General features: G+C 38.5%; 1 protein-coding gene across 4 annotated transcripts in view; it reads right to left on the minus strand.

Annotated features, from left to right (window-relative positions):
* Positions 1–24242, minus strand: part of sorbs3 (sorbin and SH3 domain containing 3) — an 87565-nt gene that overhangs the window by 7804 nt on the left and 55519 nt on the right. For all 4 annotated transcript variants that reach the window (XM_036578565.1, XM_036578563.1, XM_036578566.1 and 1 more), the window contains exons 10-17: positions 17000–17059; positions 15945–16055; positions 12162–12217; positions 6426–6547; positions 3596–3654; positions 3462–3508; positions 1242–1356; positions 1008–1133 (exon numbers count right to left, since the gene is read on the minus strand). In XM_036578565.1, coding sequence (XP_036434458.1) covers positions 1008–1133; positions 1242–1356; positions 3462–3508; positions 3596–3654; positions 6426–6547; positions 12162–12217; positions 15945–16055; positions 17000–17059 — 696 coding nt within the window. The remainder of the gene's footprint in view (positions 1–1007; positions 1134–1241; positions 1357–3461; positions 3509–3595; positions 3655–6425; positions 6548–12161; positions 12218–15944; positions 16056–16999; positions 17060–24242) is intronic.

Consider the following 24242-nt stretch of genomic DNA (forward strand, 5'->3'; position numbering starts at 1 on the left):
GTAGAACTACAAAGTGCTCCTTTATGATAAGTGGAGCTGATAAAATGGACAATGAGTGTAGAAACAAGAGAGTGTACTTAATGAAGTGGCCTGTTGGTGTGCGATGTCACACTGAATTCAAACCGGGCCGTTTTGCAGCTCAGTTTCCATATATTGACTGTATGGACTGCAAAATAAATGGTATGTTTTGAAACTTTACCAAACTTTTTCTTTTAAAATAGTGTGGAAATTCAATTTTCCATGATATGGGCCCTTGAAATAATTTCAAATTGACTTGCTTATGTGGTTTCTAATGCTGAATCATACTGTTCTCTATAAAAATGAATAGAAGTAGAGACGAAGTTTAAGCTTGAAGATACTGCTAATATTACTTTTTAACTTTACAACATGCCTAAGATTACTTGACACTGTCTGAGGTAAGTCTGTGATGATGTAGGCCTGCAGTATGTACAATGCTAAGTGGTACATATAAGCTTTCATTATCTTGTTTGTTTTTTTAGTGCAAAACAAAATTTTAGCAAGAGAGTGCAGTTATGTACGTTTGACTTTTGCTGAAACATTCATTTAAGCATAATCAGATGAAGAAACATAGTAAGCAAACAATAAACAAAAGAATTATGACGAACTGAACAATAAATGATAAGAAGCAGGTAAGTTGGCTACTCACTAATATAATATCAAATTCAAAATGGGTGTTTATTTTTCAAATAACAATACATTTTTTTCGGTTTCAACATTTGATATATTGTCGTTGTACAATATTAAATTAAATACATGGCTTAAATGATTTGCACATCATTGCGTTCTGTTTTTATTTATATTTTTTGTACAGCATCCCTACATTTTTGTAGATATGTTGAGGGCTGTAAAGAATCAAGACTGTTGGTTCTTTATAAGTAAATGAGAGAATTCCTACAATAACTCTCTTAATACAACAGCACAGTTTAGTTACTGTAACCTGACATTAGTTTGTGTGACACTGAAGCAATAAGAACTGTGTGTGGCACCTTCCGGAAGGACAATTCCACGGGCAGATCAGCGGTGAAGTTGAAGAGGGCCACAGCCTCTCCATACTCCAGCACCTGCATGGTGGGAGACTTTATCGGGACGGGTTTCTCCGTCGGGGGAATAATCTGCTCAGAGAAAGAGAAAAGGAGGGAAGGAAGGAAGGAAGGAAGGGAGGGTGAGGCTGAGTACGAGGTGTACTTAAACAACAAAGACCACATGCACAACACACGCACCTCCACGTAGCTGGTGGGGAAGATTCCTGCTCTGCCGTGGTGCTCTCCTTCATACCAGTTGGCATCGATCTGGCGATGGATGTACACCACATCACCCTTCTGCAGGGTCAGCTCCCTATTGAGCATGTAAATATAAAATTAATGAATAAATAGTAACTAATAAATGATAAAATAAATATATATTAATAATAAACTCATAGCAATAACACAAATAGTAACAACACTACTGTTACTACTATTAGTAATATTAAAAACCTGATTAAAATGGGTGATAGAGTTCTATGCAAAGGTCAGAGAACACTTTCATTTATTTAATTTCCAGTCAAAACAGGCATTAAGTACAAGTAAAAGAGGAACATTTGCACAACAGAACACCGAAACTGGATATCCAAGATGTGGAAAGCTTTACAGACTGATGAGTTTGAATTTATAATTGGGATTACTGGGATTGTGAGAAGCAGAAAATGCAACCAACGTCTAAGACTGAACTTTGGAGGTGTGGACAGATATGCATGCAGATTTCTGAAAGCAAGAGTCTCAAAAACAAAATGAGTGGACACACTAAATACTGAAAAAATCATATTATATTTAGTTGATGAGGCTTTTGTTAAATTTTTGTTTTCTTTCCTGATGCTGACAAATGAGTAACTTAAAGAAAAACAAAATTAATAATGTAATTAAATAAATGAAACACAGCTTCTGACATTGGCAAGTACTGTAGATGACATACAAAATAAATCTGGATGATAATATTTTTTAAAAAGTTCATTTTTCCCTTATCTTTGCTTCTCTAATCTATGGAATTTTACTTATGTCTAGTAAACAAATGACTCAGTTGACACTCATAATAGGTATGCAAGTCTGTCTGTCAGATTACATAAGAATAGAAATAAACTACAAATTTAACATCCTTGGAATGAAACAGATCCCCATGGGATTGTGCAGCAGTTCTGAATGTGAATACAACCAAATCACTGTACCCTGCAGTCTTCTTTAACTTCACAAGTGCTACCTGATATGGGCTGCATACAGAGGAAGTGGTACCATCATATGTGGAACACTAGTGGGTGGAAATTTCCGGTAATCGTGTAACACAGACTGAGACACGCATTCTGAAAGGTATTAAGTATAGCCATTGCTGTTGAATACAGTAAGCTGAGCAGGGCCTCCTCAGTTATTACTGCACTTGACTGACCCTAGTCCTCCTAAATCCCTGTAATCAGACATCACCAGAAACCATGTTATGTGCTCTCGTCCAAAATGTGTAAACATTGCCACCTATTGGAAAAGCCAATACTGCAAGATGTCAAGTGTCTCTATTCTGAGCTTCACCTGGAGGCATGTAACTGTACATCTGTTCACATCATTCTGTCTGTTTCTATGCGTTCTACAGTATATATTATTATATATTACGGCAAATATTGAAAAATTACAGATCAGCTCGACCTATTTTATTGTATCTATTATCTATTTTCAACCCATCAAAATCCATCATAATAGCTTGAAGTGGCTCAGTGTACCAAGCTACCAAGGAACACAATTTCTCATAAAACACTAATCTAAAAAAACCTACTGGACAGATAGTCAGTGATTTGGTGTTTCTAGGCTTTGTTTTCACAATAGTAATCTATGTTAAAGATGAACTCTGTAAGACTTTTTCATTAAATCCTAAGGGAAGGGGTTTGAAACACAACCAACATTACAAAGTGGTCTTCTGCACATTGCATGTAATTGCATATTTCCACCAGAGAGGTCTCCAAATCCCCAAATCCTAAATAGTGCAGTTTTAAGCTGTTTCATTGTCGGTTTTATTGCAATTTAGCTCATGAAAAAAGCTTAGTGTGAAACTTTATGTAAGATTACAGGGTTTGGAACAGTAATATGTGACATATATATGGTTATTGTTTTATTGCACTGAGCCATGTTATGCTTTGGTGTTCCTAGACAACTGTTGTAGTATATTAAGCTATGTAAAGCTTTTTTTCCTTACAATCAGTTCCAATGGGTATAAAAGTTTAGTGTAAAAGTGAGTGCTTTGTCTTTGAGTTACAGTTTTTCTTATCTTATTCTGGGATATTTTGGTATGTTTACAACCAGTAAGATCTAAGAGGAATGCAGTGTTATTGGATCACTGTTTTAGTTCATTAAGCCACATGAATAATACTTATAATAATATGTTCTATTTATGGTCCAGACATGTTGGTGTTGGTTTATACTCACTTGGGCGACTGTGCTTGGAAATTGAATTTGGCTCTTGCTGCTTTCATCTGTGAATATACAGACAAACCCACCATCAGACAAGTTTATTAAGGATATTCATCATGACTAGACCCAGAACCCAAACCCCACTGTACCTTCTTCTCCTCTCTCTTTGGTGGGAAGTCCATATCTGCAGACACACACGCTGTTCTGTCTGCGAGAGGACACATAAGACAGGTTGAAAGATCAAGCCTCCCAGATTAGCATGTAATTCCACAATAACATTTTAAAATGTGTTCATTCAAATATGAAGCAACTGCTAGTAACACATAAAAATGATGCTTGACTGTGTTATTAAAATAGCTCATGAACAGATCAGGATCAACCAGCCTGAAGCTTGAATTGTGTCAGTTATTTTGTCCGTCTCTGTATACAGCAATATGTCATTCAATATGCTAATGATAACTGATGGGGTATTAACTTCCATAACTCAAGTACAAAACTAAAGAACCAAACTTCAGACACCAAACATGTTTTTGCTGACACCAAACATGCAGCCTGATAATCCATTAATAATCTGACATTAACATGTCCATGTATACACCTCAGTCAGGATACCTCAGTCGGAATACATTAGTCAGAATACACTAGCGAGGTGGGTAATCCTGTAAATAATACATTAAATAGAAGAATAATAACCATGTAAATGACTGTATCTGATTACATTCCCAGTCGGAAGTTTAAGTATGTTTTGCGCACGTGCGTCGCGTCATAGCGAAAGTTTATAACGTTCAACATGGCAGGAGCAGAAACTGGTCTGCAGAGGAGACAAAGTCCAGGCGTCCAGCTTATGTGTCTCAGAACATGCCGTCTTCCTCTCGTCCTTCTTTAATAAGCACATGTGAAGTACAGTTTCCTAAGTCTGCCATCATTTAAAAGCAATTAACTATACAAGCACTGCTTACTGCTGCTCGACTGACTCTGACTGGACTCACATGATGCTCGTCGTCATGGTAACGTCTACACTACGGGTGTAATGTTGGATCGGATTACTTGTAGTGTGCATGTGAACAGAGAATCAGATTGTTGAGTAGAGAGCATATAAACACCTCAGTCATTATTAATCTATAATCGGAATCTTTGCTTGTAAACACAGCCACTGATAAGTGGGAGTGGCGGGGGGGCGCTAAACCTGATACTGTGGCGTCTGCCATGGGCCACGCTGCTGTGGGCGCTTGGAAAGCATAGCCATGCAAAGAGGTTAAAAAGATACTGTTGCCATGCTTTGGCTATTGTTAGTTTAAGATGCGTCATATGCTATATGTTGCATACGTTTTATTGTGTGGGGCTGTGTGATAGTAAGAGTGGGAGTTAATGTCTTCCTTCAAGTGAGGATGTATGGCTAGAAGTAACCCGCCTGCTATCCCACTGTATTCAGTAGTGCTGGGCGGCGGTTTCTCCTTGCTGCCTGTTAAATAAAAGAGCACTTGCAGGCATGCATAGTATCTCCTGTGTCTTATTCAACGCTGTCGCCACAATATTACTGGTTACAGTTTCTTCCCAGCCCCACTGATATAATCAAAAACCAGTAGACATTTTAGAGGCTGGCAAAAGTCACGGCCCTTCAAACCAAGATTATGGGAAATCAACAATTTTTAAATGATACAATTTGAAGAATTGTGCTTATGAGCAGGGACAAGGTAAAAACAGCCCTTATGGACTTCAAGTTGACTTTACATATGATTGAATATATATTTATAAATCAAGGATATGTCGTAGTTTAATAAAACACTGATGTAAGGCATAGCATGCTAACGGCAAACACTGTAGCATGACTTGTTCACTCTTAGTCATGCAACTGGTTCAGGGGGGCTGTACTGTTCCAGATTAAGCTGAGCAGAGAGTAACAGAGTGAAATAACCTGTTGGAACAGACTTAAGCAAGAAGGAGTTAGCCATGCTTTAAAGCACTTGGGAAGAAATGGTCAAATAGTTGATCTGTGTCCAGCTCAGCAGATATCATACTGTGTTTACAGTGGCAACGTCTCTGTCTCTGTCTCTCTCTCCTAATTTCCAAGAAAAACAACTGGCTAATGCTAATCTATAATCAAGACCTCCACCTTCACTCTTCCTTCTCTGCAGTTCCTGCCTTACCCAACTACTGTATGCCGCTCTCTGTGGAGTGATTAAGCATGCTCTATGCTGTTTTTAGAGCTTGTGCTTGTGCCTGTGTTCATCGAATACCACCCAGAGGTGAGGAAATCCGAAACAATAACGAGGCAAAGATCATTGTCAGTTCCTGGAATCCCTTGGAGTAAAGCTGTAATGGTGTGAAAGGTCATAAAAACCAAGCGAATTGTATGCTATTATTGTCTATATTCCTCTATTGTTTACATAGTTCCTCCAATCACAGTTTTTGAAAACAATCAAAGGGCTTCCCTTCCAAAACACATTAAAGAGTTCTCTTTATTTCCATGGCGTACGTTGCTGGGAGTGGACGTTTACATCTACAAGAAAGATCAGTGCTGTATTATAATTATTGCCACCTTTATTAGAAAAATAAAAGTTATTTTCCAGTATACATCAGCTCTTATTCTTTTCAAAAACTCCAAGATTGTTAGGAATATACAGCATTTTAGAATGAAACTCTTCAGCTTCAGATGCAAGGGTACTTTTGTTTCCTCTCTTGTGCATGAATGAGTGAATGAACAACACAGATGGCCAAGAAATAATTAAGCAGCCAATTGTTCGATTACTTAAGGCTTCTATAATGGGGTGCTATATACAAAAGGCCATGACTGCTCAATATTCAAGTGTTTCATCCCAAATCCAATGTGCTACACAAACCGTCCAGAAAAACAACAAAAACTTCACTATTGTACAGTTACTTATGGACTGCATTATAACATAGCTGAATAAGAGAATGGAATAACAGGAGAAAAGACAAAATGATGGAAGAAGGGACAGTTTGAAGGTCATCTCTTACCGTTAGCATGTGTGGTACTAGGTACAAGGTCCGGCTGAACGCTGGAGCAGGGGACTGCTGGGCGACTGAGAGGTGCACCTCCTCCGTCTTTCGTCCCGAGATGCTTTCCTCCAGTCAAATAGCTGAGAGAAAAAGGAAAGACAAGTTGGATGATTTTTAAAGTAGGGTGATACAACATCACGATAATTGATATCATCATGGTACACGACATGTAGCACAATATTTACTTTTTCAGAGATTTGTGAGCAAGTTGGAACAGACAAAATGCACCAGTAAAACAGCAGCTCTGAAAAACTAAGAATACAGTGTTTTTTTATTGTTTTTTTTTTTGTAATAAAACTTTTTAAAGGAATGATTCAACTTACAGCAGATGTACTCCATCAGCCAATACATGTTTGGTATCCAAATTTTGTTTCTTTACTTCAAAATTGGAGCTACGAGGCTAACACTTCTAATAAACACTAGAAGTCAATAGTCACCCAAATCTTTTCCGCAAAAAAGAACACCACAACTACTCAGTGAAATTTTGTTAATTTTTATAGTTCACAGTAAGCCAAACTGTACCGTAACCCACATCGACAAGTCTGTGTGACCTTGATAAAGACCTGAATGAGGTTTGAGCAGGCTGCAAGAAGTTTTGGGGATGTATTTACGGATCAGGGTGACTACTGTCTTGTAGCGTTTGTTAGCGACATTAGCTTTGTAGCTCTAATGCTAAACAAAAGAATTTTGTAAAATTGATATTTTTTGCAGAAAAAGAGAAGAAAATTGTTCAGGATAAAGAAATAAGATAACGGCATAATGGACAGATAAATAATTGACTACTTGCTCCTATGTAGTTTATGCAATTTGTGTACACTGGTTGTTGTTGTTTATAGTTATACTCACAAATATGTGTTGTAATGTTATTTATCACAGTAATGGTAACACATCACCCCCTAGTATGAAATAAATTACTCTGAAATAGTCAGACACACACACACACACAGTAGTGGACACCCAGCTTCCTCTGACCCATCAGCTGACCAATTCTAACATAAACAAAGCTGAAAAACAGCAGCTTCCTAAATGCAAGTCATTTTTGCCATCAGCAAACTCAGATGATCTCACTCAGAGGACAAGCAGGACACACCTCTGGCTAATGGTCTGCTTTAGACAATGGGCTTATCATTACATAATCAGACTCGGAAAGTCTTGTTATTAAACCCTGTCGTCTCTGAGGGTTGCTTGGCTAATGGCAGCTTGCTGCTTATCTGAAGTCTGTTTAGCTCTTCCTCGTTATGATTTAAAGGCACTATTTTAACACTAAAAATATTACATTAGTGTCAAAAGAGCATTGGAAGATAGAAAATTAAACACTGCAATACACACACACACATCTTCTAAACTGCTTATCCTTCTGGGTCGCGGGGGGAGCTGGAGCCTATCCCAACAGTCTGCAATACACAGCATACTAATTATATATAAACGTATCGTCTATTGATTAGCAGAATGAATAAGTAGAATTAGGTGGGATTAAGCACCCTATCCTAGTAGAACTACCCTCACCTGTATGGGTTGAAAAAATATTGTGATCAATCTCAAAGTAGAGTTCAACTGCATCATCTTTAAAATACTACTACTTCTACTACTACCAATACTACTACTAATAATAATAATAATCAGTAATCATGCACTTATTTCTGGGCAAAATCAGGCTAATAAATCAGGAAAATAAATGACCATCCAATACAGAGAACACATTTTTGCACATTTTATTGCCCAGTGACTGTTTATTAGCTACATTTAACATATTGAAAAAAAATAAAAACGTGAAAAAATGTGGCCTGTGCAAATGTTACACTATATTTTATATTTCATATTTTTTTCTAATATGTTGATTTTCACATCCTTTACAGCACAATTTATTCGAGTTTTACATCAAATATGTTAAATTCAGCAAATTAACAGTAATTTTGCTTTAAAATGTGCAGAAGTGTGCCTATGTTAAGGATATATTAACTTATTTTCATATTAAAAAATACATATATGTAATTTGACAAGGGGTGCCAGGGGATGGGTGGAAGGGGGCTCAGACCACAAGGCCCGAGATAGCACTGCATGTGCCAAAATGAACTGAAGGAAAATGCCTTGAATATGCAATCACTATATAAATGAAATGAAGACCCCCTCGACCCATATCCTGCCACAGTGTTTAAAATGAAAAAAGAAAAGTCCCCAACACCAAAAAGGTTCAGAAATCATAAGCTAATGCAGAATAATTATCATATATATAATGTATAAAGTTTCCTTACATTACATTTTTTTAAACAAACACAAGTTATTTTCAGGTCTAAGTTTCTTCTTTATTATTGTCTGGGGTAAGAAGCCTCTAAAGTCTCTTGTGTTCAAGGGCCTCACAAGACCATGATCCATCCATGGTTCTGAGGTGTAGCCAAGGAGTGGCCAGCAGCGGCCAGAATGAAGCATGGCCAACCTTCTGGCTGCGCTTGTTATGGAAAGTGAGACAGTCAGCCATCGTCAGTCAGCCGTCATCAACAAAGTATCAAATGCACTATTTCAGTCATGTGGACAGATTTAGTTATGTACAGAAAAAAAATACACAGCATCACTTTTTGTGTAATTTTGAACTTTAACTGTAAGTTTCATTTATTTATTTTGTGTCACCCAATCAAAGCTCTAAGCCTTAAATGCCACTCCATGCCTTAAATGCCACTCCATGCCTCTTAAATGCCTCTAAGCCACTCCATTCTAAAAGTTCTAGCTACGCCCCGGCCCTAGTTCGGTGCTCAGTGATTTACTAGCGTGTAGCTGTTGTCCAGCCTGATGTGAAGATTAGGCCAGCTCATGGGATCAAGTGTTCTTACAGGTTTCTCCTTCAGGCTGTTCTAGATGTTCAGAATGTTCTAGACTGGAGGAAGCTGTAAAACTCTCCACAGGCTCTTCACCTCGCCTGCATTCTGCTCCACATTTCTGTGGCAACAGCAGCATTTATGGTGTTTTGGCGGTGGAGAGTGAGGACGTAGGGGGAGTGAAGAGGGCCAAAACAGACAATTCATCTTAGCAATAAACACGGCACAGAGAGAGAGTCTGAGGAATGTGGCAGAGACAGAGTGGGACGCGCTGCTGTTCAAACTTTTAGAATCAATGTCTTCAATAAAATAAAATGTTTGGTTGCAGATAAATTCATAAAATGACTCTAACAGAAGTCTTTAGTATCTTCATGGCTTTCAGATAATCAGTCAATTTTAGGTGTCCAGGATGAAGAACAGGGAAGTTGATGATTCCATAATGACCGAAAAGCTGTAACAGCAAGCATGAAGTTCTCAAATCTCGAGGTACAAAACTTGACAAGAAACCACTGTAAATGGATCAGGTTTATGTTCTAAAATCAGTCATAGATCATTTTACATGTCCATTTTAAAACATCCTTCAGAAATAAAACAGGGAGTTCTTGTTACTGTGACTTTAAGACTTATGTATGCAAATGAGTTCTGTTCTGATTAGCTGCCCTGTATTGTGCCTCATTCAAAAAGCAGTAGAGGCTGAAACACACCTTATTATGTCAGTGTGAGTGGGTGGGGCTAAAGTGATGCAGTCAAGGTGATTCTGATCTGAACAGTAGACTATGTGGGCCTCCCATCTTCAAGCTGGCCAAGCTAAATCTTTGAGATAGAGGAGAAATCAAGCTCTACTCTTGTTTCAGATATAAAAAAATTCACAAGAGTTTCTGTCCATCCTTCCCCTGTGAGAAGACAACTCAACACTATGAGTCTGAAAGGATGTGTAGCTGTCAAGAAGCCCAAATCTCATGTTCTCAGAACAATGGACTGACCACCCCAGAGTCCAGACCTCAACATCACTGAATGTGTTTGGTATTACTTGGATGGCAAGAATCAGAAAATGCAACCAACTTCTAAGACTGAACTTTGGAGGTGTGGAAAAATATCCTTTGAAAAACTGAAAGTGAGTCTCCTAAAAAGAATGGAAGCTGTGTTAAAGGTAAAGAGTGGACACACCAAATACTGAAAAATATATTGTATATGTGAAAAATATAAGCTGTTTCAGCCTCTGTGCAATTTTCTGTTAAATATGTTTTCTGCCTTTTTCCTGATGCTAAAAATGAATAACTTGTTCTTGATGACCTTTTTTGACTAAAAAATAAATAAAGAAATCCAGTTTAAACCTTAGAAGTTCAACAGGGCTAATTTTCTATTCATTATTTCCTCATTCGTGATTCGTTTTGAAATCCTATTGAAAGCACCAATTCTATGTTTTTAATCTGTCCTGTATTTGCATTTGTAAGTAGAAGAGAAAAGTCTTTAGTACGATTTGAATTTGATGAAATGCTACTGTCTTCCTTTACGCAAAGAACCTTTTTTTTTACAGTTTTGCCACATTTTTGTCATTTCTTGACATTAAAACATACAAACTCGAACCTGTCAACACAGCATATAAACCACATAGAAATGTTATTTATTTGTAAATATGTAATAAAATTAAATTATGTAATTCAATTGGAATATATATAGCAAATGACAACTGCAGACCTTCACAGGTTAAACACACTCATTCAGCTCCCTCCCACACACACACACATACACTCACACACACACACACACACACGCACACACACAAGTCACTTGTTCAGAGACACGTGGATGTGAAAGAGTGTTTGACATACAGCCTGTAATTGCTGGTTAGAAGGTGATAGAAATTTGCAAAGAAATGAATGGAAATGTGTCAGACTGTATTACTGGTGACTGATGGGCTAAGCATGTGAAAAAGTCACTGAACTTAGATGTCCTCAACTTGACCTCTTACACACACTCACACACACACACAGCTCAGCAGGGGTTCTGGTATTTGGGCTGCAAGCTAACACAAGTCAACAATTAACCAATCACAGCAGGAGACACAGTCATATGACAATGATAAACAATTTATCCAACAAGGCTGAAAGAAATGATTGAATGTATCTGATTCAAATGTGTTGGACAAACTAACTCGGGGTGAAATGTAACACATATTCTATGTAGTTAAACAGTAAACAGTCATATCCAGTCAAGAAATCCGTATTCCCCCACGTAAATTGAAAACAATACTACTATGGATGGCATGTAAATAAAATGAACATATGTCATATGCAAAAGTTTGTGCACCCCTGTTTAAAGTGAAAATAAGTCAAAAATCCTCTAAAAAGGACACACTTATGCTGTTCATTTGCTGAATGTAGCATATTGGAATATAAAATAAAACATAAAATGTAGCCAGTGCAAAAGCTATAGCACATTTTATAGGCCTATTTTATGTGTTTTAAGTTACACATAAACATTTTTGCACAAAAATGTAGACAAAAATTCCATGTTTAAATTTGTTAGGTTTGAAAAAATGTCATTTGTCCTGGGCTATTCAAAAATTTGCATATATGTGTGTGTGTGTGTGTGTGTGTGTGTTGATGTATTACTTCTACTCATGTGGACATGATGTGCACATTTGAATCAAGTAAACTTCTTTCCAGTAAACTATACAGTCTACTATAATAATACCACACATTATAAACATAAGACCCATTCTTATTGTTAACTACTATTAAAAATGTCCAGTAATTGTTACCAACTACGCTGCCACAGGTTGTTAACCAGCTGTGGTGGTCAACTTTCATGTATGAAGAAAGAAGATTTAATCTTTGTTTCTAGTCTAAACAGACACACATTTACACACTGGCACACACACCTGTTGTCCGGTCCTTTCCCAGCAGGTCCAGCTCCTGAAGTGTTGCCCCTACCAGCCTGTGAACACAAAACCACAGTAAGTCCGGCTCACGTAGTTGCTCACCTACTGCAACCACACATACATGAGAAAGCAGAGTGTTTGGGAACAGCAGTGAAAAAGCAAGCGGGGCGGTGGTGCTAACTCCCGCCCAGAGAGCTGCGCTGGTCCCCTGGGTCCTACAAAACCACAGGTTCAGTTTATTCTACAAGGCAGCAGCGTCATGTAGACTACATGAAACAGAGCAGACTTGAACTGCTAGCCACCAAATTAGGCCTTGCAAATTTGTCAACAAATACCAGCAAGGTTAGACCTACAAGGTAAGAGTGGCTGGTGAATGTAGTAGGAATGTGGAGAAATGTGTCCAAGCCTGTAGAGAAGATTCAGAGACCTTAAAAAGACTGAAAACAAACTACTGTTCAGGATGCTAGCAGAGCATCATAGCAATGGAGTCTTAAAGCAGTACTCAAATTCACGCTTTTTCACTTTACATCAAAGGAAGTCAATCATCCAAGACATGCTTGGTGCATGAAATTTGCAACTTTAGGTTTTGCACTGAAGCTAGCTAACCCGTAATGGAAGATAATGGACAAAGTTAAAGACAAAATTCAGGATTCACAATGGCTGATATGATGGTTTTTAGCTACTTTAGCACTTTTGTCCATTTCTATAGATAACAGCGGAGAAGCAAACCACAAAACATGTCTTGGCTGACTGACTTTATTTGGAATAAGGGTAAAAGTTTTTCGCCAAACTCCTGATTTAAGACTCGTTTGCTATGTTGCTTTGGGAAAATAGTACAAATGTATTTTTTATTTTTTTTTGCCAAACTAGTGCTTTTTTTATTTGACCAAATAATGTTGCTTCACTATGCAAAGGAATCATGCTAACTGGTGACAGTTAGCTACTGAGTCAAATACATAGGTGTCAACTAATAAGGTTTACCCATATGAAACATATATATGCAAATATATATGTACATATATATAGTACAGTCATATGCAAACATTTAGTTACCCCTTTGTTGATTTTCAAAGTGAAAAATAAGTAATGCCCAATAACTGTTTATTTGCTAAATCATTATTATTATTAGCCTGTGCAAAAGTTATGGCACATTTTATATTTTATGTTTTTTTAAGTTCAATATGTTAAACTCAGCAATAGAAATAATGCCATATTTAAGCTTGTTCCCTGTAGAGCATGTGTCAGGCTCCAGTCCCCGTGGGCCAAAACACTACAGACTTCAGCATGCTGCCACATTAAACACACCTGATTCAGCTAATCAGCGAATTAGCAAGACCTACATGAACTGAATTCAGAGCGTTATATGATCTCCACAGCACTTGAAGGTCCCCATTTTGACATGTCTGCTGTAGAGGATGTGTTAACTTATGTTCACTTAGAAATTCAACAAATGTGTGATTTGGTATTTAACTTATAACTTTTTCATATGACTGTATCTAGTCTAATACGGTTTACCTTGTGATCTTTAGCCAGCTAACATCAAGATTTGTTTTTCACTTTCTGTTTTATTACACTTGCTAGTCTTAAAGATCACCAGAGTGTGACGGCATCAGACCGATTTATGACAAAACCGATATCACCACACATGAGAAACAAGGCATCAATTGCCCAAATTTGTAATCTTATTGTTCGAAGGATTAGAATTTAGTAAGAAGCTGTGTCTGGAGTGTAAAAAACAAACATATGATTATATATTAAATATGATTCTATTTGAAATAATGATTACCAGAGAAATATGTTACAGTGCACTGGATTTTGCTAATGATTTCAATGGCAGAACTAGTCTATACTTGTTTCAATGAATGTATACAGTTTGGAGTCTTAATATGAAGTTTACTGTCTCTAGAAGTTGACATTTGGGTGTAGTGTTCTTCACTGAATGCAGACATGATGAAACAAGCAGAATAAACAGCGGCCGAGTCAGAAGGCCAGGCTGTTTCAGGTCATGCGAGTGATCAGTGATCTACTAGTCTTAAGTTTTGGCCGCGCAGTAATACATGAGGAGGTTCACTGTAGGAAGGGACACCAAAGGGTCAACGTGCACAGCTGCCTGTCGTCAGGGAAAGCGTTCTGTGAGCTTAGCTGCTGACGAAGCAGGAAGTAAGGAACCCTGGCCAAGACGAGACACTTTTTGAGCCTCCTGATGAACTGCACGGTGCAAGAGGAGACCTTTACAGTCCAGACTGGTCGAGTTTCTGAACTGGAATCCGATCCGAGTTTCCGAGAGCTGAATTAAAGACTGGACTTTCAGTCCAAACATAGAAGCGTAACAGGACATTAGTTACAGTTTAGAGGGAGTTATCTCTTTAATGCAATTCTGTCTCTCTTTATGTTCCATTCTTTGTCCTCTGCTGTCTCTCCAACAGAAACCTCCTCTTTCTCGCTCTCTCGCTCTCTCACTCTCTCTCCCGGTCTATCTCTCGCCAATTTTTTCTACCTCCCTTTCTCCCACACATAGTCATCTGAAAATAGTTTGCAGGCCATTTCGTGATATAATGAACACTAGGCTTATCATTTAGTTATTAATCTTACTAAGCTTACTGATTCATTACTCACCAACTACTATAAATTATCTGTAGTGCTTGTGGTTTGTAGTGAGCTATGAGTTCTATATAGAACCAATTTTATGCTTAAATGGTTTTTTGCATCGCAAAATGCTTCTTCAGACTGATGGAGTGTCAATATAGCACCAAGCTTGACACCATAACAATAGAAGAACCCTTTTTGGTGCTATATAGACCATTTTTGAAAAGATTATGTACAGAACCATATACAACACATTCCCCTCAATCCAAATGACAATTTCACCATGCAAAGAACCGTTTAAGTATGAAATGGTTCTATATAGAACTTATGGTTCTAAACAGAACCATTCCCTTTACTAAAAAAACCCTTGAAAAACTTTTTTAAGACTGTAGCTGATGTTAGCTAGGTCCAGAAAAATGAATTTCTCTGAGAAATTAGGCACTGAGGAGAAAACCTCTTGTCTAGAAGACATCAAGTCCTCATCAGCATCCAATATGAGACGGTTTAGCTCTATTAGCTCATATAAAGAGGCAGCCTCCCTCATTCACCAGCATGAAACTTACCACAAACTCTTTTTAAATCTAAAATGATTACGTCAGTCTGTTTTGCAATGCAAGATTAGCTGCAAAGACCTCGACCTTAAACAGGATCTGCTTCAGTACACTAGATGGCAATGACACCTTTTACTTGCTTGATGGAGAGAAAGAAAAAGTCTAGCCATTTATGCACAACAGCACAAATCAGCAGGGCTGTTAGCAGAGTTAGCTAATGAGCTAATTTTACTAATGAAATTCTGGAGATTAGCCCCTTAAATGGCCAGGGATTTATTACACACTTCTATAACCAAAGAACAGCTCAGCCAGTTTGCACTGAGGTCCATGACGTTACTGAATAATAAGCCTTAGAATGTAATAAGACTGGGATTTTAAGTGGGTTAAAAAGCATGTATTTTTGAGAAAAACATCTTGGAACAAGAGAAGAAACTATACACGAAATATAACATATTGAACCAAAGATTTTTGACCTACTATTTGGTAACTACTATGAAACAAATCTATAATTTTTGCAGTTAAGAGAGTGAAGAAATGAAGTATGGACTATGGGGTGCAGCGAGGGGATGCTCGAAAAAGAAAAAGCAGAAAAAGGCAGTGTGAGGCGAAAGACTGATGGAGTGTGTTGGAAACGGGGGGTCAGTACCTCACCCCTGCCTTGCCGCTGCTGCTTCTTCAGGGAAATCTTCCTCTCAATGCCCCGGATGTCTGACTCCAGCTCTGCCTCGAAACGGTTCAGCTCTGACTCCAACGCGGCCTGGACAGCAGCACCACAACCAGGGCCGTGATGGAGCAACATGGAAATAAATCAGAAATGGAGCATGTGATTGGTGGAAATCTGACAACGGATCATGGAATTGCAAAGAAATCTAAACCCAAATATAGGTGTTCAACCAAGACATGTTGTCTATAAAAATTATAAAGACTAATGTTAAATGGCCTAAAGGTGGCTGCTACTACTGTTTTCATATACTTTTGTCCATATTTATAGATAACACTGTCATACGGTGTCAGAAACTCCACGAGCAGGTCTTTTTGAGATTGGTTAGCAACTGAACACGGCCTCAGGCAAAGGTGTGATGATTTAGGACAAAGTCCTTATATTGCCCCCAGGCAGTTATTTCCATTCATACAAAACCAGGCTCCTATCTCTTTGAATGGGGACAGACCTAAAAAGGAAACTAAATGTCCTATAAACGTTTCGAAAACATATTTAAAATTACTGGTAAAATCTGACAAAAACAGCATCATTAGTTTGTTGAGTCTACCTCAAAAAATGCGTAAATACACAGTGCCTTAGCTTGTTCTGGCTACATGTGCATATCTACAAAGTGGAGGAGCTTACAAAGCAAGCCGATTGGCTCACTTCATTGAAGGGTGGGACTTTCCTCATAAACACATTCCATGTTCAGCGATAAGAGCTTTCCCATTCATATTCCAACGGTTCTCCTTTATAATGTCTCTATGTAGGCATGCAGTTAGCATGATGCTAATTCGTTTACATAAGCTTTCATTATTGCTTAGCTACATTAGCCTCGTAGCTTCCGTGCTTAAGCTAAAGAAGCAAACTTTAGACGCCAAACCTTGGCTGATCAACTACATTGTGGGGCAAAAGTGAAACTGTATAAATTTGATTCTTCACCATAGGAACTCAGTAAGAATTAAAGCTGCTTATGTTCTGGTCAGCATGTGGTCACTCACCTCTATGGAGGGGGAGCGGGGCGTCTCAACAGGGCGGTGCACAGGTGGTTGTCTAGGTGACTGAAAGCAAAAATAAAAGCTGAGTTAGGCTGCAAAATATCACATCTCAGTGTCACAAGGGCTGATACTTCACAATTAGGAAGAGGCAAGGTAAAGGCACATGTTAGCATCTTACAGTCAAAACGGTGATCTAGAACCCATGTAACCTTTCTCTGGGATGCTAAAAACATTAAAACAACAGTTCAATGGAAAATTTAAGCTTTCCCCTTACCACTAGTCAATCAACCAAAACATGTTTGTTGCCAAAATTTGTTTCTTTAGTTTTGGACTGGAGATATGAAGCTAAGAGCTAACAAGCTTATGCTGCGATCGACCCAGTTAGCAAAATTTGTCTGGCCCACTTGTGAGCCACATCCTTGGGACTCTTCTGGCCCAGTATAAGGCTGGGTCCTCCAGATCCAGCCCACACACTGTAAAGTGAGTCAAAATAATGTATGCGTCCCAAATCTGGCCCAACCACTTGCTAGTCCACAACATTGACCCACAAACATAGACACGAAGCAATACCATATAAAGCTGTTCAGCCCTATTCTGGCCCGCTTGCCTAACATCTGCCTGGTAGTCAACCAGAACTCGCGTAGGAAAGCCAGAATCGGCCCAGAACTGTCTGCTATCTGGGGACTGATGCTTTTAACTCTAATTTTTCCTAATTCCGAAAACTAAAAAGCACACCCCCTCAATTGGGAATTCCTATTTAGAAAGTTGGGAAGGTGTAATGTTGGGAAGCACATGATGTCATATCAGGATGTCTGCTCATGCTGTCAACAGTAAAGTACCACTTCACTACTTTTAAATGAGATTTGCTTAAAATCAATCAGCATACAGACACAAGTGTTGGTTAGATCTATAACACTGACCATAAAGTTTGCTGTACTGAGAAGGAAAATCCCTCATAAACATTAAAGCTAACATCACTAACATTAGCTGACTTGCTATCAACACCATTTTTTTCCACATTTTGTAGCTCTAACGTGTGGAAGTCGAAAAGTGGCATGATAACGAGCTCCGACTTCTGAGTAAAGTCGAATGCAGCTTTGTACTCCACCACTTAGCATCATATTACTTGTTGGCTACATTAGCCTTGTAGCTCCAGTGCAAAACTAAAGAAGCAGAGTTCAGACAAAAACATGTCTTGGCTGACTGGCTACATTTGTGGTGAGAGAAAATTGTCTAAATTTATCCCAAGACTGTTCCTTACTAAATTTAAAATAAATGTACAACTTCAAATGTATCCCTAAAGCATTAAATCTGAGATAATTACTGTGATCCTCCGCATTTCTGTGTATTCTTATGCATCATTTAGTCCCTGAGGAATAAAACGTCCTATTTTCAGAAATATCTCAGTGGCAAGTGGACACAACAAAGACTGAATAATAAGCATATTCTAAGAGACAGAATAAAAGTCAAACCCAAAAATCATGAACTCGTTTCTAAATGTCATGCAGTTTCCAGTGATCTCACTTGCACTCCAAAAAGATGAGATCAGAAGAGGCTCCTGAAGTGGAGTTTATCTGATTGGCTCCGTTTGCTCCTCCACTCGCAGTAAAAGTCGAAGAACACTCCGTAATCAGTCTTTAAAGGGCAACATCATTACACTCAAACAAGCCACAGACTGATAGGATCGTGTAGCACATCGCTTTCTTAAAAGCCCAAAAAGCCAGAGCTCAGACTTCACTTTCCCTTCTCCTGGCTGTCTTTCAGATATCTTGGCAAGAGGAGAGCTGCTCAGTGCCAGGGCAGCTGCTTCGCAGTCATCCTTGCAATCAGATCAGCTCACACAGATGATTTCATCTTAAAAAGGCGTCTCAACGTTAGTCCAGCTCACAGGGAGGAAGATTCCGGGCTTGCGTCTAACGGCTGGGCTGTGAAATTGTGAAGCGCTTTTGGATCAGACAGGCGGATAACTCGGATAACGGGCCTAATCACTATCACAAGACTGCTCAGCCTGGCGCAGGCCCACAGAGGGAGGGAAAGAACAATGAATCCATTTCTTCTCTCTCCTGGAAGACCACGTAACCTGAACTGGCCCAGATAAACTAGCAAACTGTGACAAGAGTCACTCACAGTGCAACAAGATCCTGATAAATATACTTAGCCAATAATGGAAACCACCTTTTTTTTGTATGATTCATGAAAATGAGTCATTATAGGACCTCGGTCAAAAATCAAATTACACAGTTTGCCCATTTCTCTGAATGCAATCGATCAGCCAAAACATGTTTGGTGTCTGAAGTTTGCTGCATTAGTTTTGAACCAGAGTTCAGTGTAGCTAACAAGTAATGGAAGCTCATTGCACTGATCAGCACTGTATTACTTGTCAGCTACATTTACACAATTTCCTCCTTAATTGTAGTCAATAAGCCAAACCACCTTTGGTGTCTGAAGTTGGTGCCTTTTATAGATTTGTACAGGGCTATAAGGCTAATGTACCTAACAAGCTTATACCACACTGATTAGCATTATATCACTTACACAGTTCACATCAGCCAATGTTTGGTGTCCAAAGTTTGCTTCTTTAGTTTTGCGCTGGAGCTACAAGGCTAATGTAGCTAAAAAGTAATAAAAGATTATGCTGAACCAGTTAGCACTGTGAAAACTACATGCTGAAATCATCACTCGCTTATGTTAAACCAGTGGTTTTCAACCTGTGGGTCGTGGCACCCCAGTGGGTCATGGTGGTACTGCTAGGGGCCATTGGTCATCCGTTGGCGATTAGCTAGGGGGCTGCCATCATAAATTTAAATACGACAAACATTATTGATAATTTGCAAGAATTAAACATATTTTTATCAAGCTTGATAATTATTCTGGCAAAATGCTAGCTAGGTATGTTTAGATTATCAGTGCAAGGCAATGTAAAATGGCCCCCCAGTGGGTCATGGTGGTACTACTAGGAGGCTGTGGGCCTTCAGATTTTTTAAAACCATTTGTTATAATATGGCCATATAACCAAACTTGATTATAAATACAAGAAATATTGCTGATCATTTGCAAAAATAAAACGTATTTATATTGAGCTTGATGATCTGGCAAGATGCTATTCATATTTTTATTTTCAGTGCATGTCAATGTAAAAGTTGCAGTTGTCAAACTTGTACATCATGAATAAATGGTTAAAAGGGCCTGTCAAACATTAAGATCCTGAGGCTGGGCCATCTACAAGTGAAGCAGCCAGTGTATCTCAGACTGAGAAAACTGAACATAAACCGAAAGGAAGAAAATACAGCAGAGAGTAGTATGTGCTGGGCTTCACATGTGTGAGAACTAAAAATATTGTGTGAAAATGTCATGATAAATGGACCAATAGAAATGCTCCAAAATCTCTTGAAATAAAAATCACTTTACATTAACATTTTTGCCCTCTCCAGTAAAGTTACTGTTTTGAAGATATTTGTTTTTCTTTGGACAGCAACGAAATGAAGCTTTGAAACCCAACAATTTACACTGTCACTTGAAGGCTAAACATAATCGATATGTATCTAAACCTGTCGAATTGAGCCAGTACTGCATTCACAACTCGCCTCTCTTCTGCCCAACATCCACTCAGTAGCTGCCAAACAAGATTAGCCATCTCATTTGGTGAGTCGAAAAAATGACCAGATTGGTAAAATCTTTTCGTGGGCTGTGGAAGCTTTTCTGGTTGTTAGTGTGGGCAGCAAAATTTTTTGCATTTGACTTTTTACAACCTATTCCAAAACAAACATCTGGCTGCATTAATAAAAAGAGTAAGTCATTTTCCTTTTTACCACAAGGTTGTTCTGAAGCAGGCTGTTCAAGTGGGTTCAAGATTCATTACACAACTATTTCCTAAAACCCTCAGCTTTCAAAACACTAACAAAACCAAAAAAAAGAAAGAGAGGGTCTGTTTGCATTGCTCTGAATGAAAAGGGAAACCTGCCAACTCCTTAAACTGGAAACAATCACATTTACGAGTCAGCAGGCAACTCTAGCAACATGAAGAGGCAAGGATAGTTTAGAGGACAGTTACATTCCTGACCATGTGCCAGCATTCAAAGCAAAAAAAAAAAGGAAATAGGAATGACATGACGACAATTCATGCGAAGAACAGGGATAATGAAGACAGGAAAAGAGGTTTGGAACAGCTTATGATCTAAAATGTGCGGGGAAAAAAAAGATTTTTCACGGTCAGCGGAACACCAAAGACCATTTTTTGGCAATCAGTGAAAATGGGCCAATAAATATGGTCTAAAGTTATTTGGAATCAAAAAAACGTGTTAACGAAACTCATAAAAAGTTAAAACAAACACATTTTTTCATTTTTCTTACAACAATAAACAGACATAATCTATAAAATAGCTCAACCTAGTCTGAGCCATCTAATGTATAGGTAAAATATCAGATATCATAACACTGAAGAAGATTTAATCAATGCAAAAGCACTGACGGTACTACCACTGCATCCCTCCCAATACATTTGTCATTGTTATTTAGCCAACCCGGTTCATACTGAGCCTCTGAGCTTCTATGGTTACATTATATACCTAATCCACCAGATTAACTAGTAACCACCACAGCGCTACGGCGAGGGAAGAAGTCTGTCAGATGATTATAACTTTCAGTTGATACCACATATGTGTTTGAATATAAAGAATACTAATTTTTCAGTCTTGTTTTGCAGAAAAAAAACATTCATTACATTAATTATTCATTTGGTCTTGGACTGAAATTTTTAATGATTAAAGGTGAGATTTAGTGGCATCTAGTGGTGTAGTTGCAGAGTGCAACCAACTGAATACCCCTGCCTCACCCATCCCTTTCCAAGCATGTAGTAGAACCTACGGTAACCGTCATGTTTTCACTTCTTTGACAATGAGGTTTCACTATCCCTTGTTTTTCCTCACAACAAAAAATGGCTAGCCGGCATCGGCAGCAACCACTGATTCTTCTGCTTTCTACGTCCAACCGATGCTACAGCGCCGCCAAATTCAAGCTGCCACTTCAGTGTAAAAATGCGAAAGGCACTCTTTAGAGCCAGTGCTTGGTTTGTCTATTCTGGCCTCTGTTAGAAGAGGACCTGCTCCCTATGTAGATATAAAGGACTCATTCTAAGCTAAAGAAAACATAACAATACATTGTTGCAGGTGAATGAAAACATGGTTTTGTATACTATATTTCATTTCTGCTAATAGATCACCATAAATCTTACACACTGCACCTTTACATGTAAATCATATAGAATGTATAGCAAAAGTGACAATAATGACTCTAGGCTAGGAAGGGTTAATCTTCCTTGTAACACTTCTATCTTCTAATCTGCCATCATACAGTGATGTAATTTTGATTTTAATACCAATACCAGCACCCAGTCCCATTTCTTATTTTTACCCCTACCCCTTTTATTTGAGTTTCACCTAGTCGTTCATGGTTTTTATGTAAACAGATGTTTTGCTGGACATTTCCATTATGCCAATAGGCATTCTTTAGCAGTTGTCTGCAGCAAACAAAGATGTTTTCAACACCTGGAAATGCTGGTGGAGGGGTTTGTGGAATGTTGGATAGACTGCAAACAAGTTTTGTTGTAGTTAGCCTAGCTACACATCATGCTAGCTAGCGTGTATAATGTTAATGGCTTCGGATTCTGTTAATATTTAATGAACCCATTTGTGGTACACACGCAATGTGTTTACTCATTTGTCTGTTGTTTTTCTCATAACACTCTGTTTGGAGTGTGCCTCTGAAGTGCCTCTGTTTGGAGGGCCATGTAGCCCTGACACTTTGCCCCACCTCTCCATCTCAACAAGAATCGCAACACCCTACCCCTGGCTAAGTGGTGGGGGGCATGAGGCGAAATGGGACTGGGCCCAAGAGTAATTTTAACAATGCCCGACACCAAATGGCCAAATTATTGCTAGCTTATTTCATTTAAGATTTTTTGCCACAGTATTGAAAAAGTACTGTACCTTCAATTCCCTGTGCGACTCTATTATAGTTCTTTTCCCACCACTGTCACCTTTGGCTTGCTTTTTAGGGGGACTTCTGGAAAAATCTTTTGGCAGAATATCGATTATAAAAGCCACTTTATAAATTAAACTGAACTGAAGCGAAACCTTCCATGAATATGACTTACAACTTGTTCATGTTACTGCGCAGCACATTTCTCAGACTGACACCTGCATTCTCTGTGTGTTTCTCTGTATGACCTGTATTGACTAATACATTATCCAATAGGTGCCACATTGCTGTTATCTTCCTGTTACTGATTTGGCAGCTGGTTTATCACAAAAGATTCATGATGTCATGTTTATCACAGAGAGCAGTCTATACATGTCTAAAACTGCCTCACTAGTTCCAATGATCTGAAGTCAAGGCCACAAAAGAGTCTATTTATATGTGCAATGATGCAATCTTTTGGAAAGCACCTGCGAAGGTGTGCCTCAAGACAAATGACCATACTTATAAACCCTCACTAATAAAGCGTGGGCAGTTAGCATGGCCTCAGCACTCAGGCATTTACAGATCCACACAAACCCCTAATCCTTAAAGGAAGCTCCCTCTCTCTCTCTCTCTCTCTCTCTCTCTCTCTCTCTCTCTCTCTCTCTCTCTCTCTTTCTCTCTCTCTGTTTGTGTGAAAGGGCTGAAGCTGGACCCACTCACTAAAATGCCACAGGCAGTAACAAAATAAGGCCTTCAGCACACTGGCCCAACCAACGCACTACAACAACACAAAACTGACTATTCAGAGACAAGTACATTAAAGAGCCTACATTTTTCCATATTTTCTCTTTTTCCATTAAGTTCTATTATGACATTTATGTTGCTTAATCTACTAAAAACTGACTATCATTTCTACATGATCATTTTTCACATTTATATCTCTTTATCAGAATGAAACAGGCTGTTTGTGTTACCATGCTTTTAAGACTAATATATGTAAATAACCTCTGTTCTGATTGGCCGTCCTGTATTTTGGCTCATACAAAAAAGCAGTCGGGGCTGAAATGTACAGATCAAATGGTTAAAAGGGAATTCCACTGACTTTTCAAAATTTCTGCATAATTTCATGGTCGAGCTAAAATTGGCGCAGATAAACAACATTCGGCATGGCTTGATATGAAATGGTCTGTTCTAGACAAACGTACGGGGTCAAAATTGCTCACAGTAGTGCTGACAGGAACCAGCTCCCTCAAAGATCGAATAAAACTGTTATGAATGAGCTGCTTCA

Source organism: Colossoma macropomum, unplaced genomic scaffold (assembly GCF_904425465.1).
Source record: "Colossoma macropomum unplaced genomic scaffold, Colossoma_macropomum, whole genome shotgun sequence".
Classification (NCBI taxonomy): Eukaryota; Metazoa; Chordata; class Actinopteri; order Characiformes; family Serrasalmidae; genus Colossoma; species Colossoma macropomum.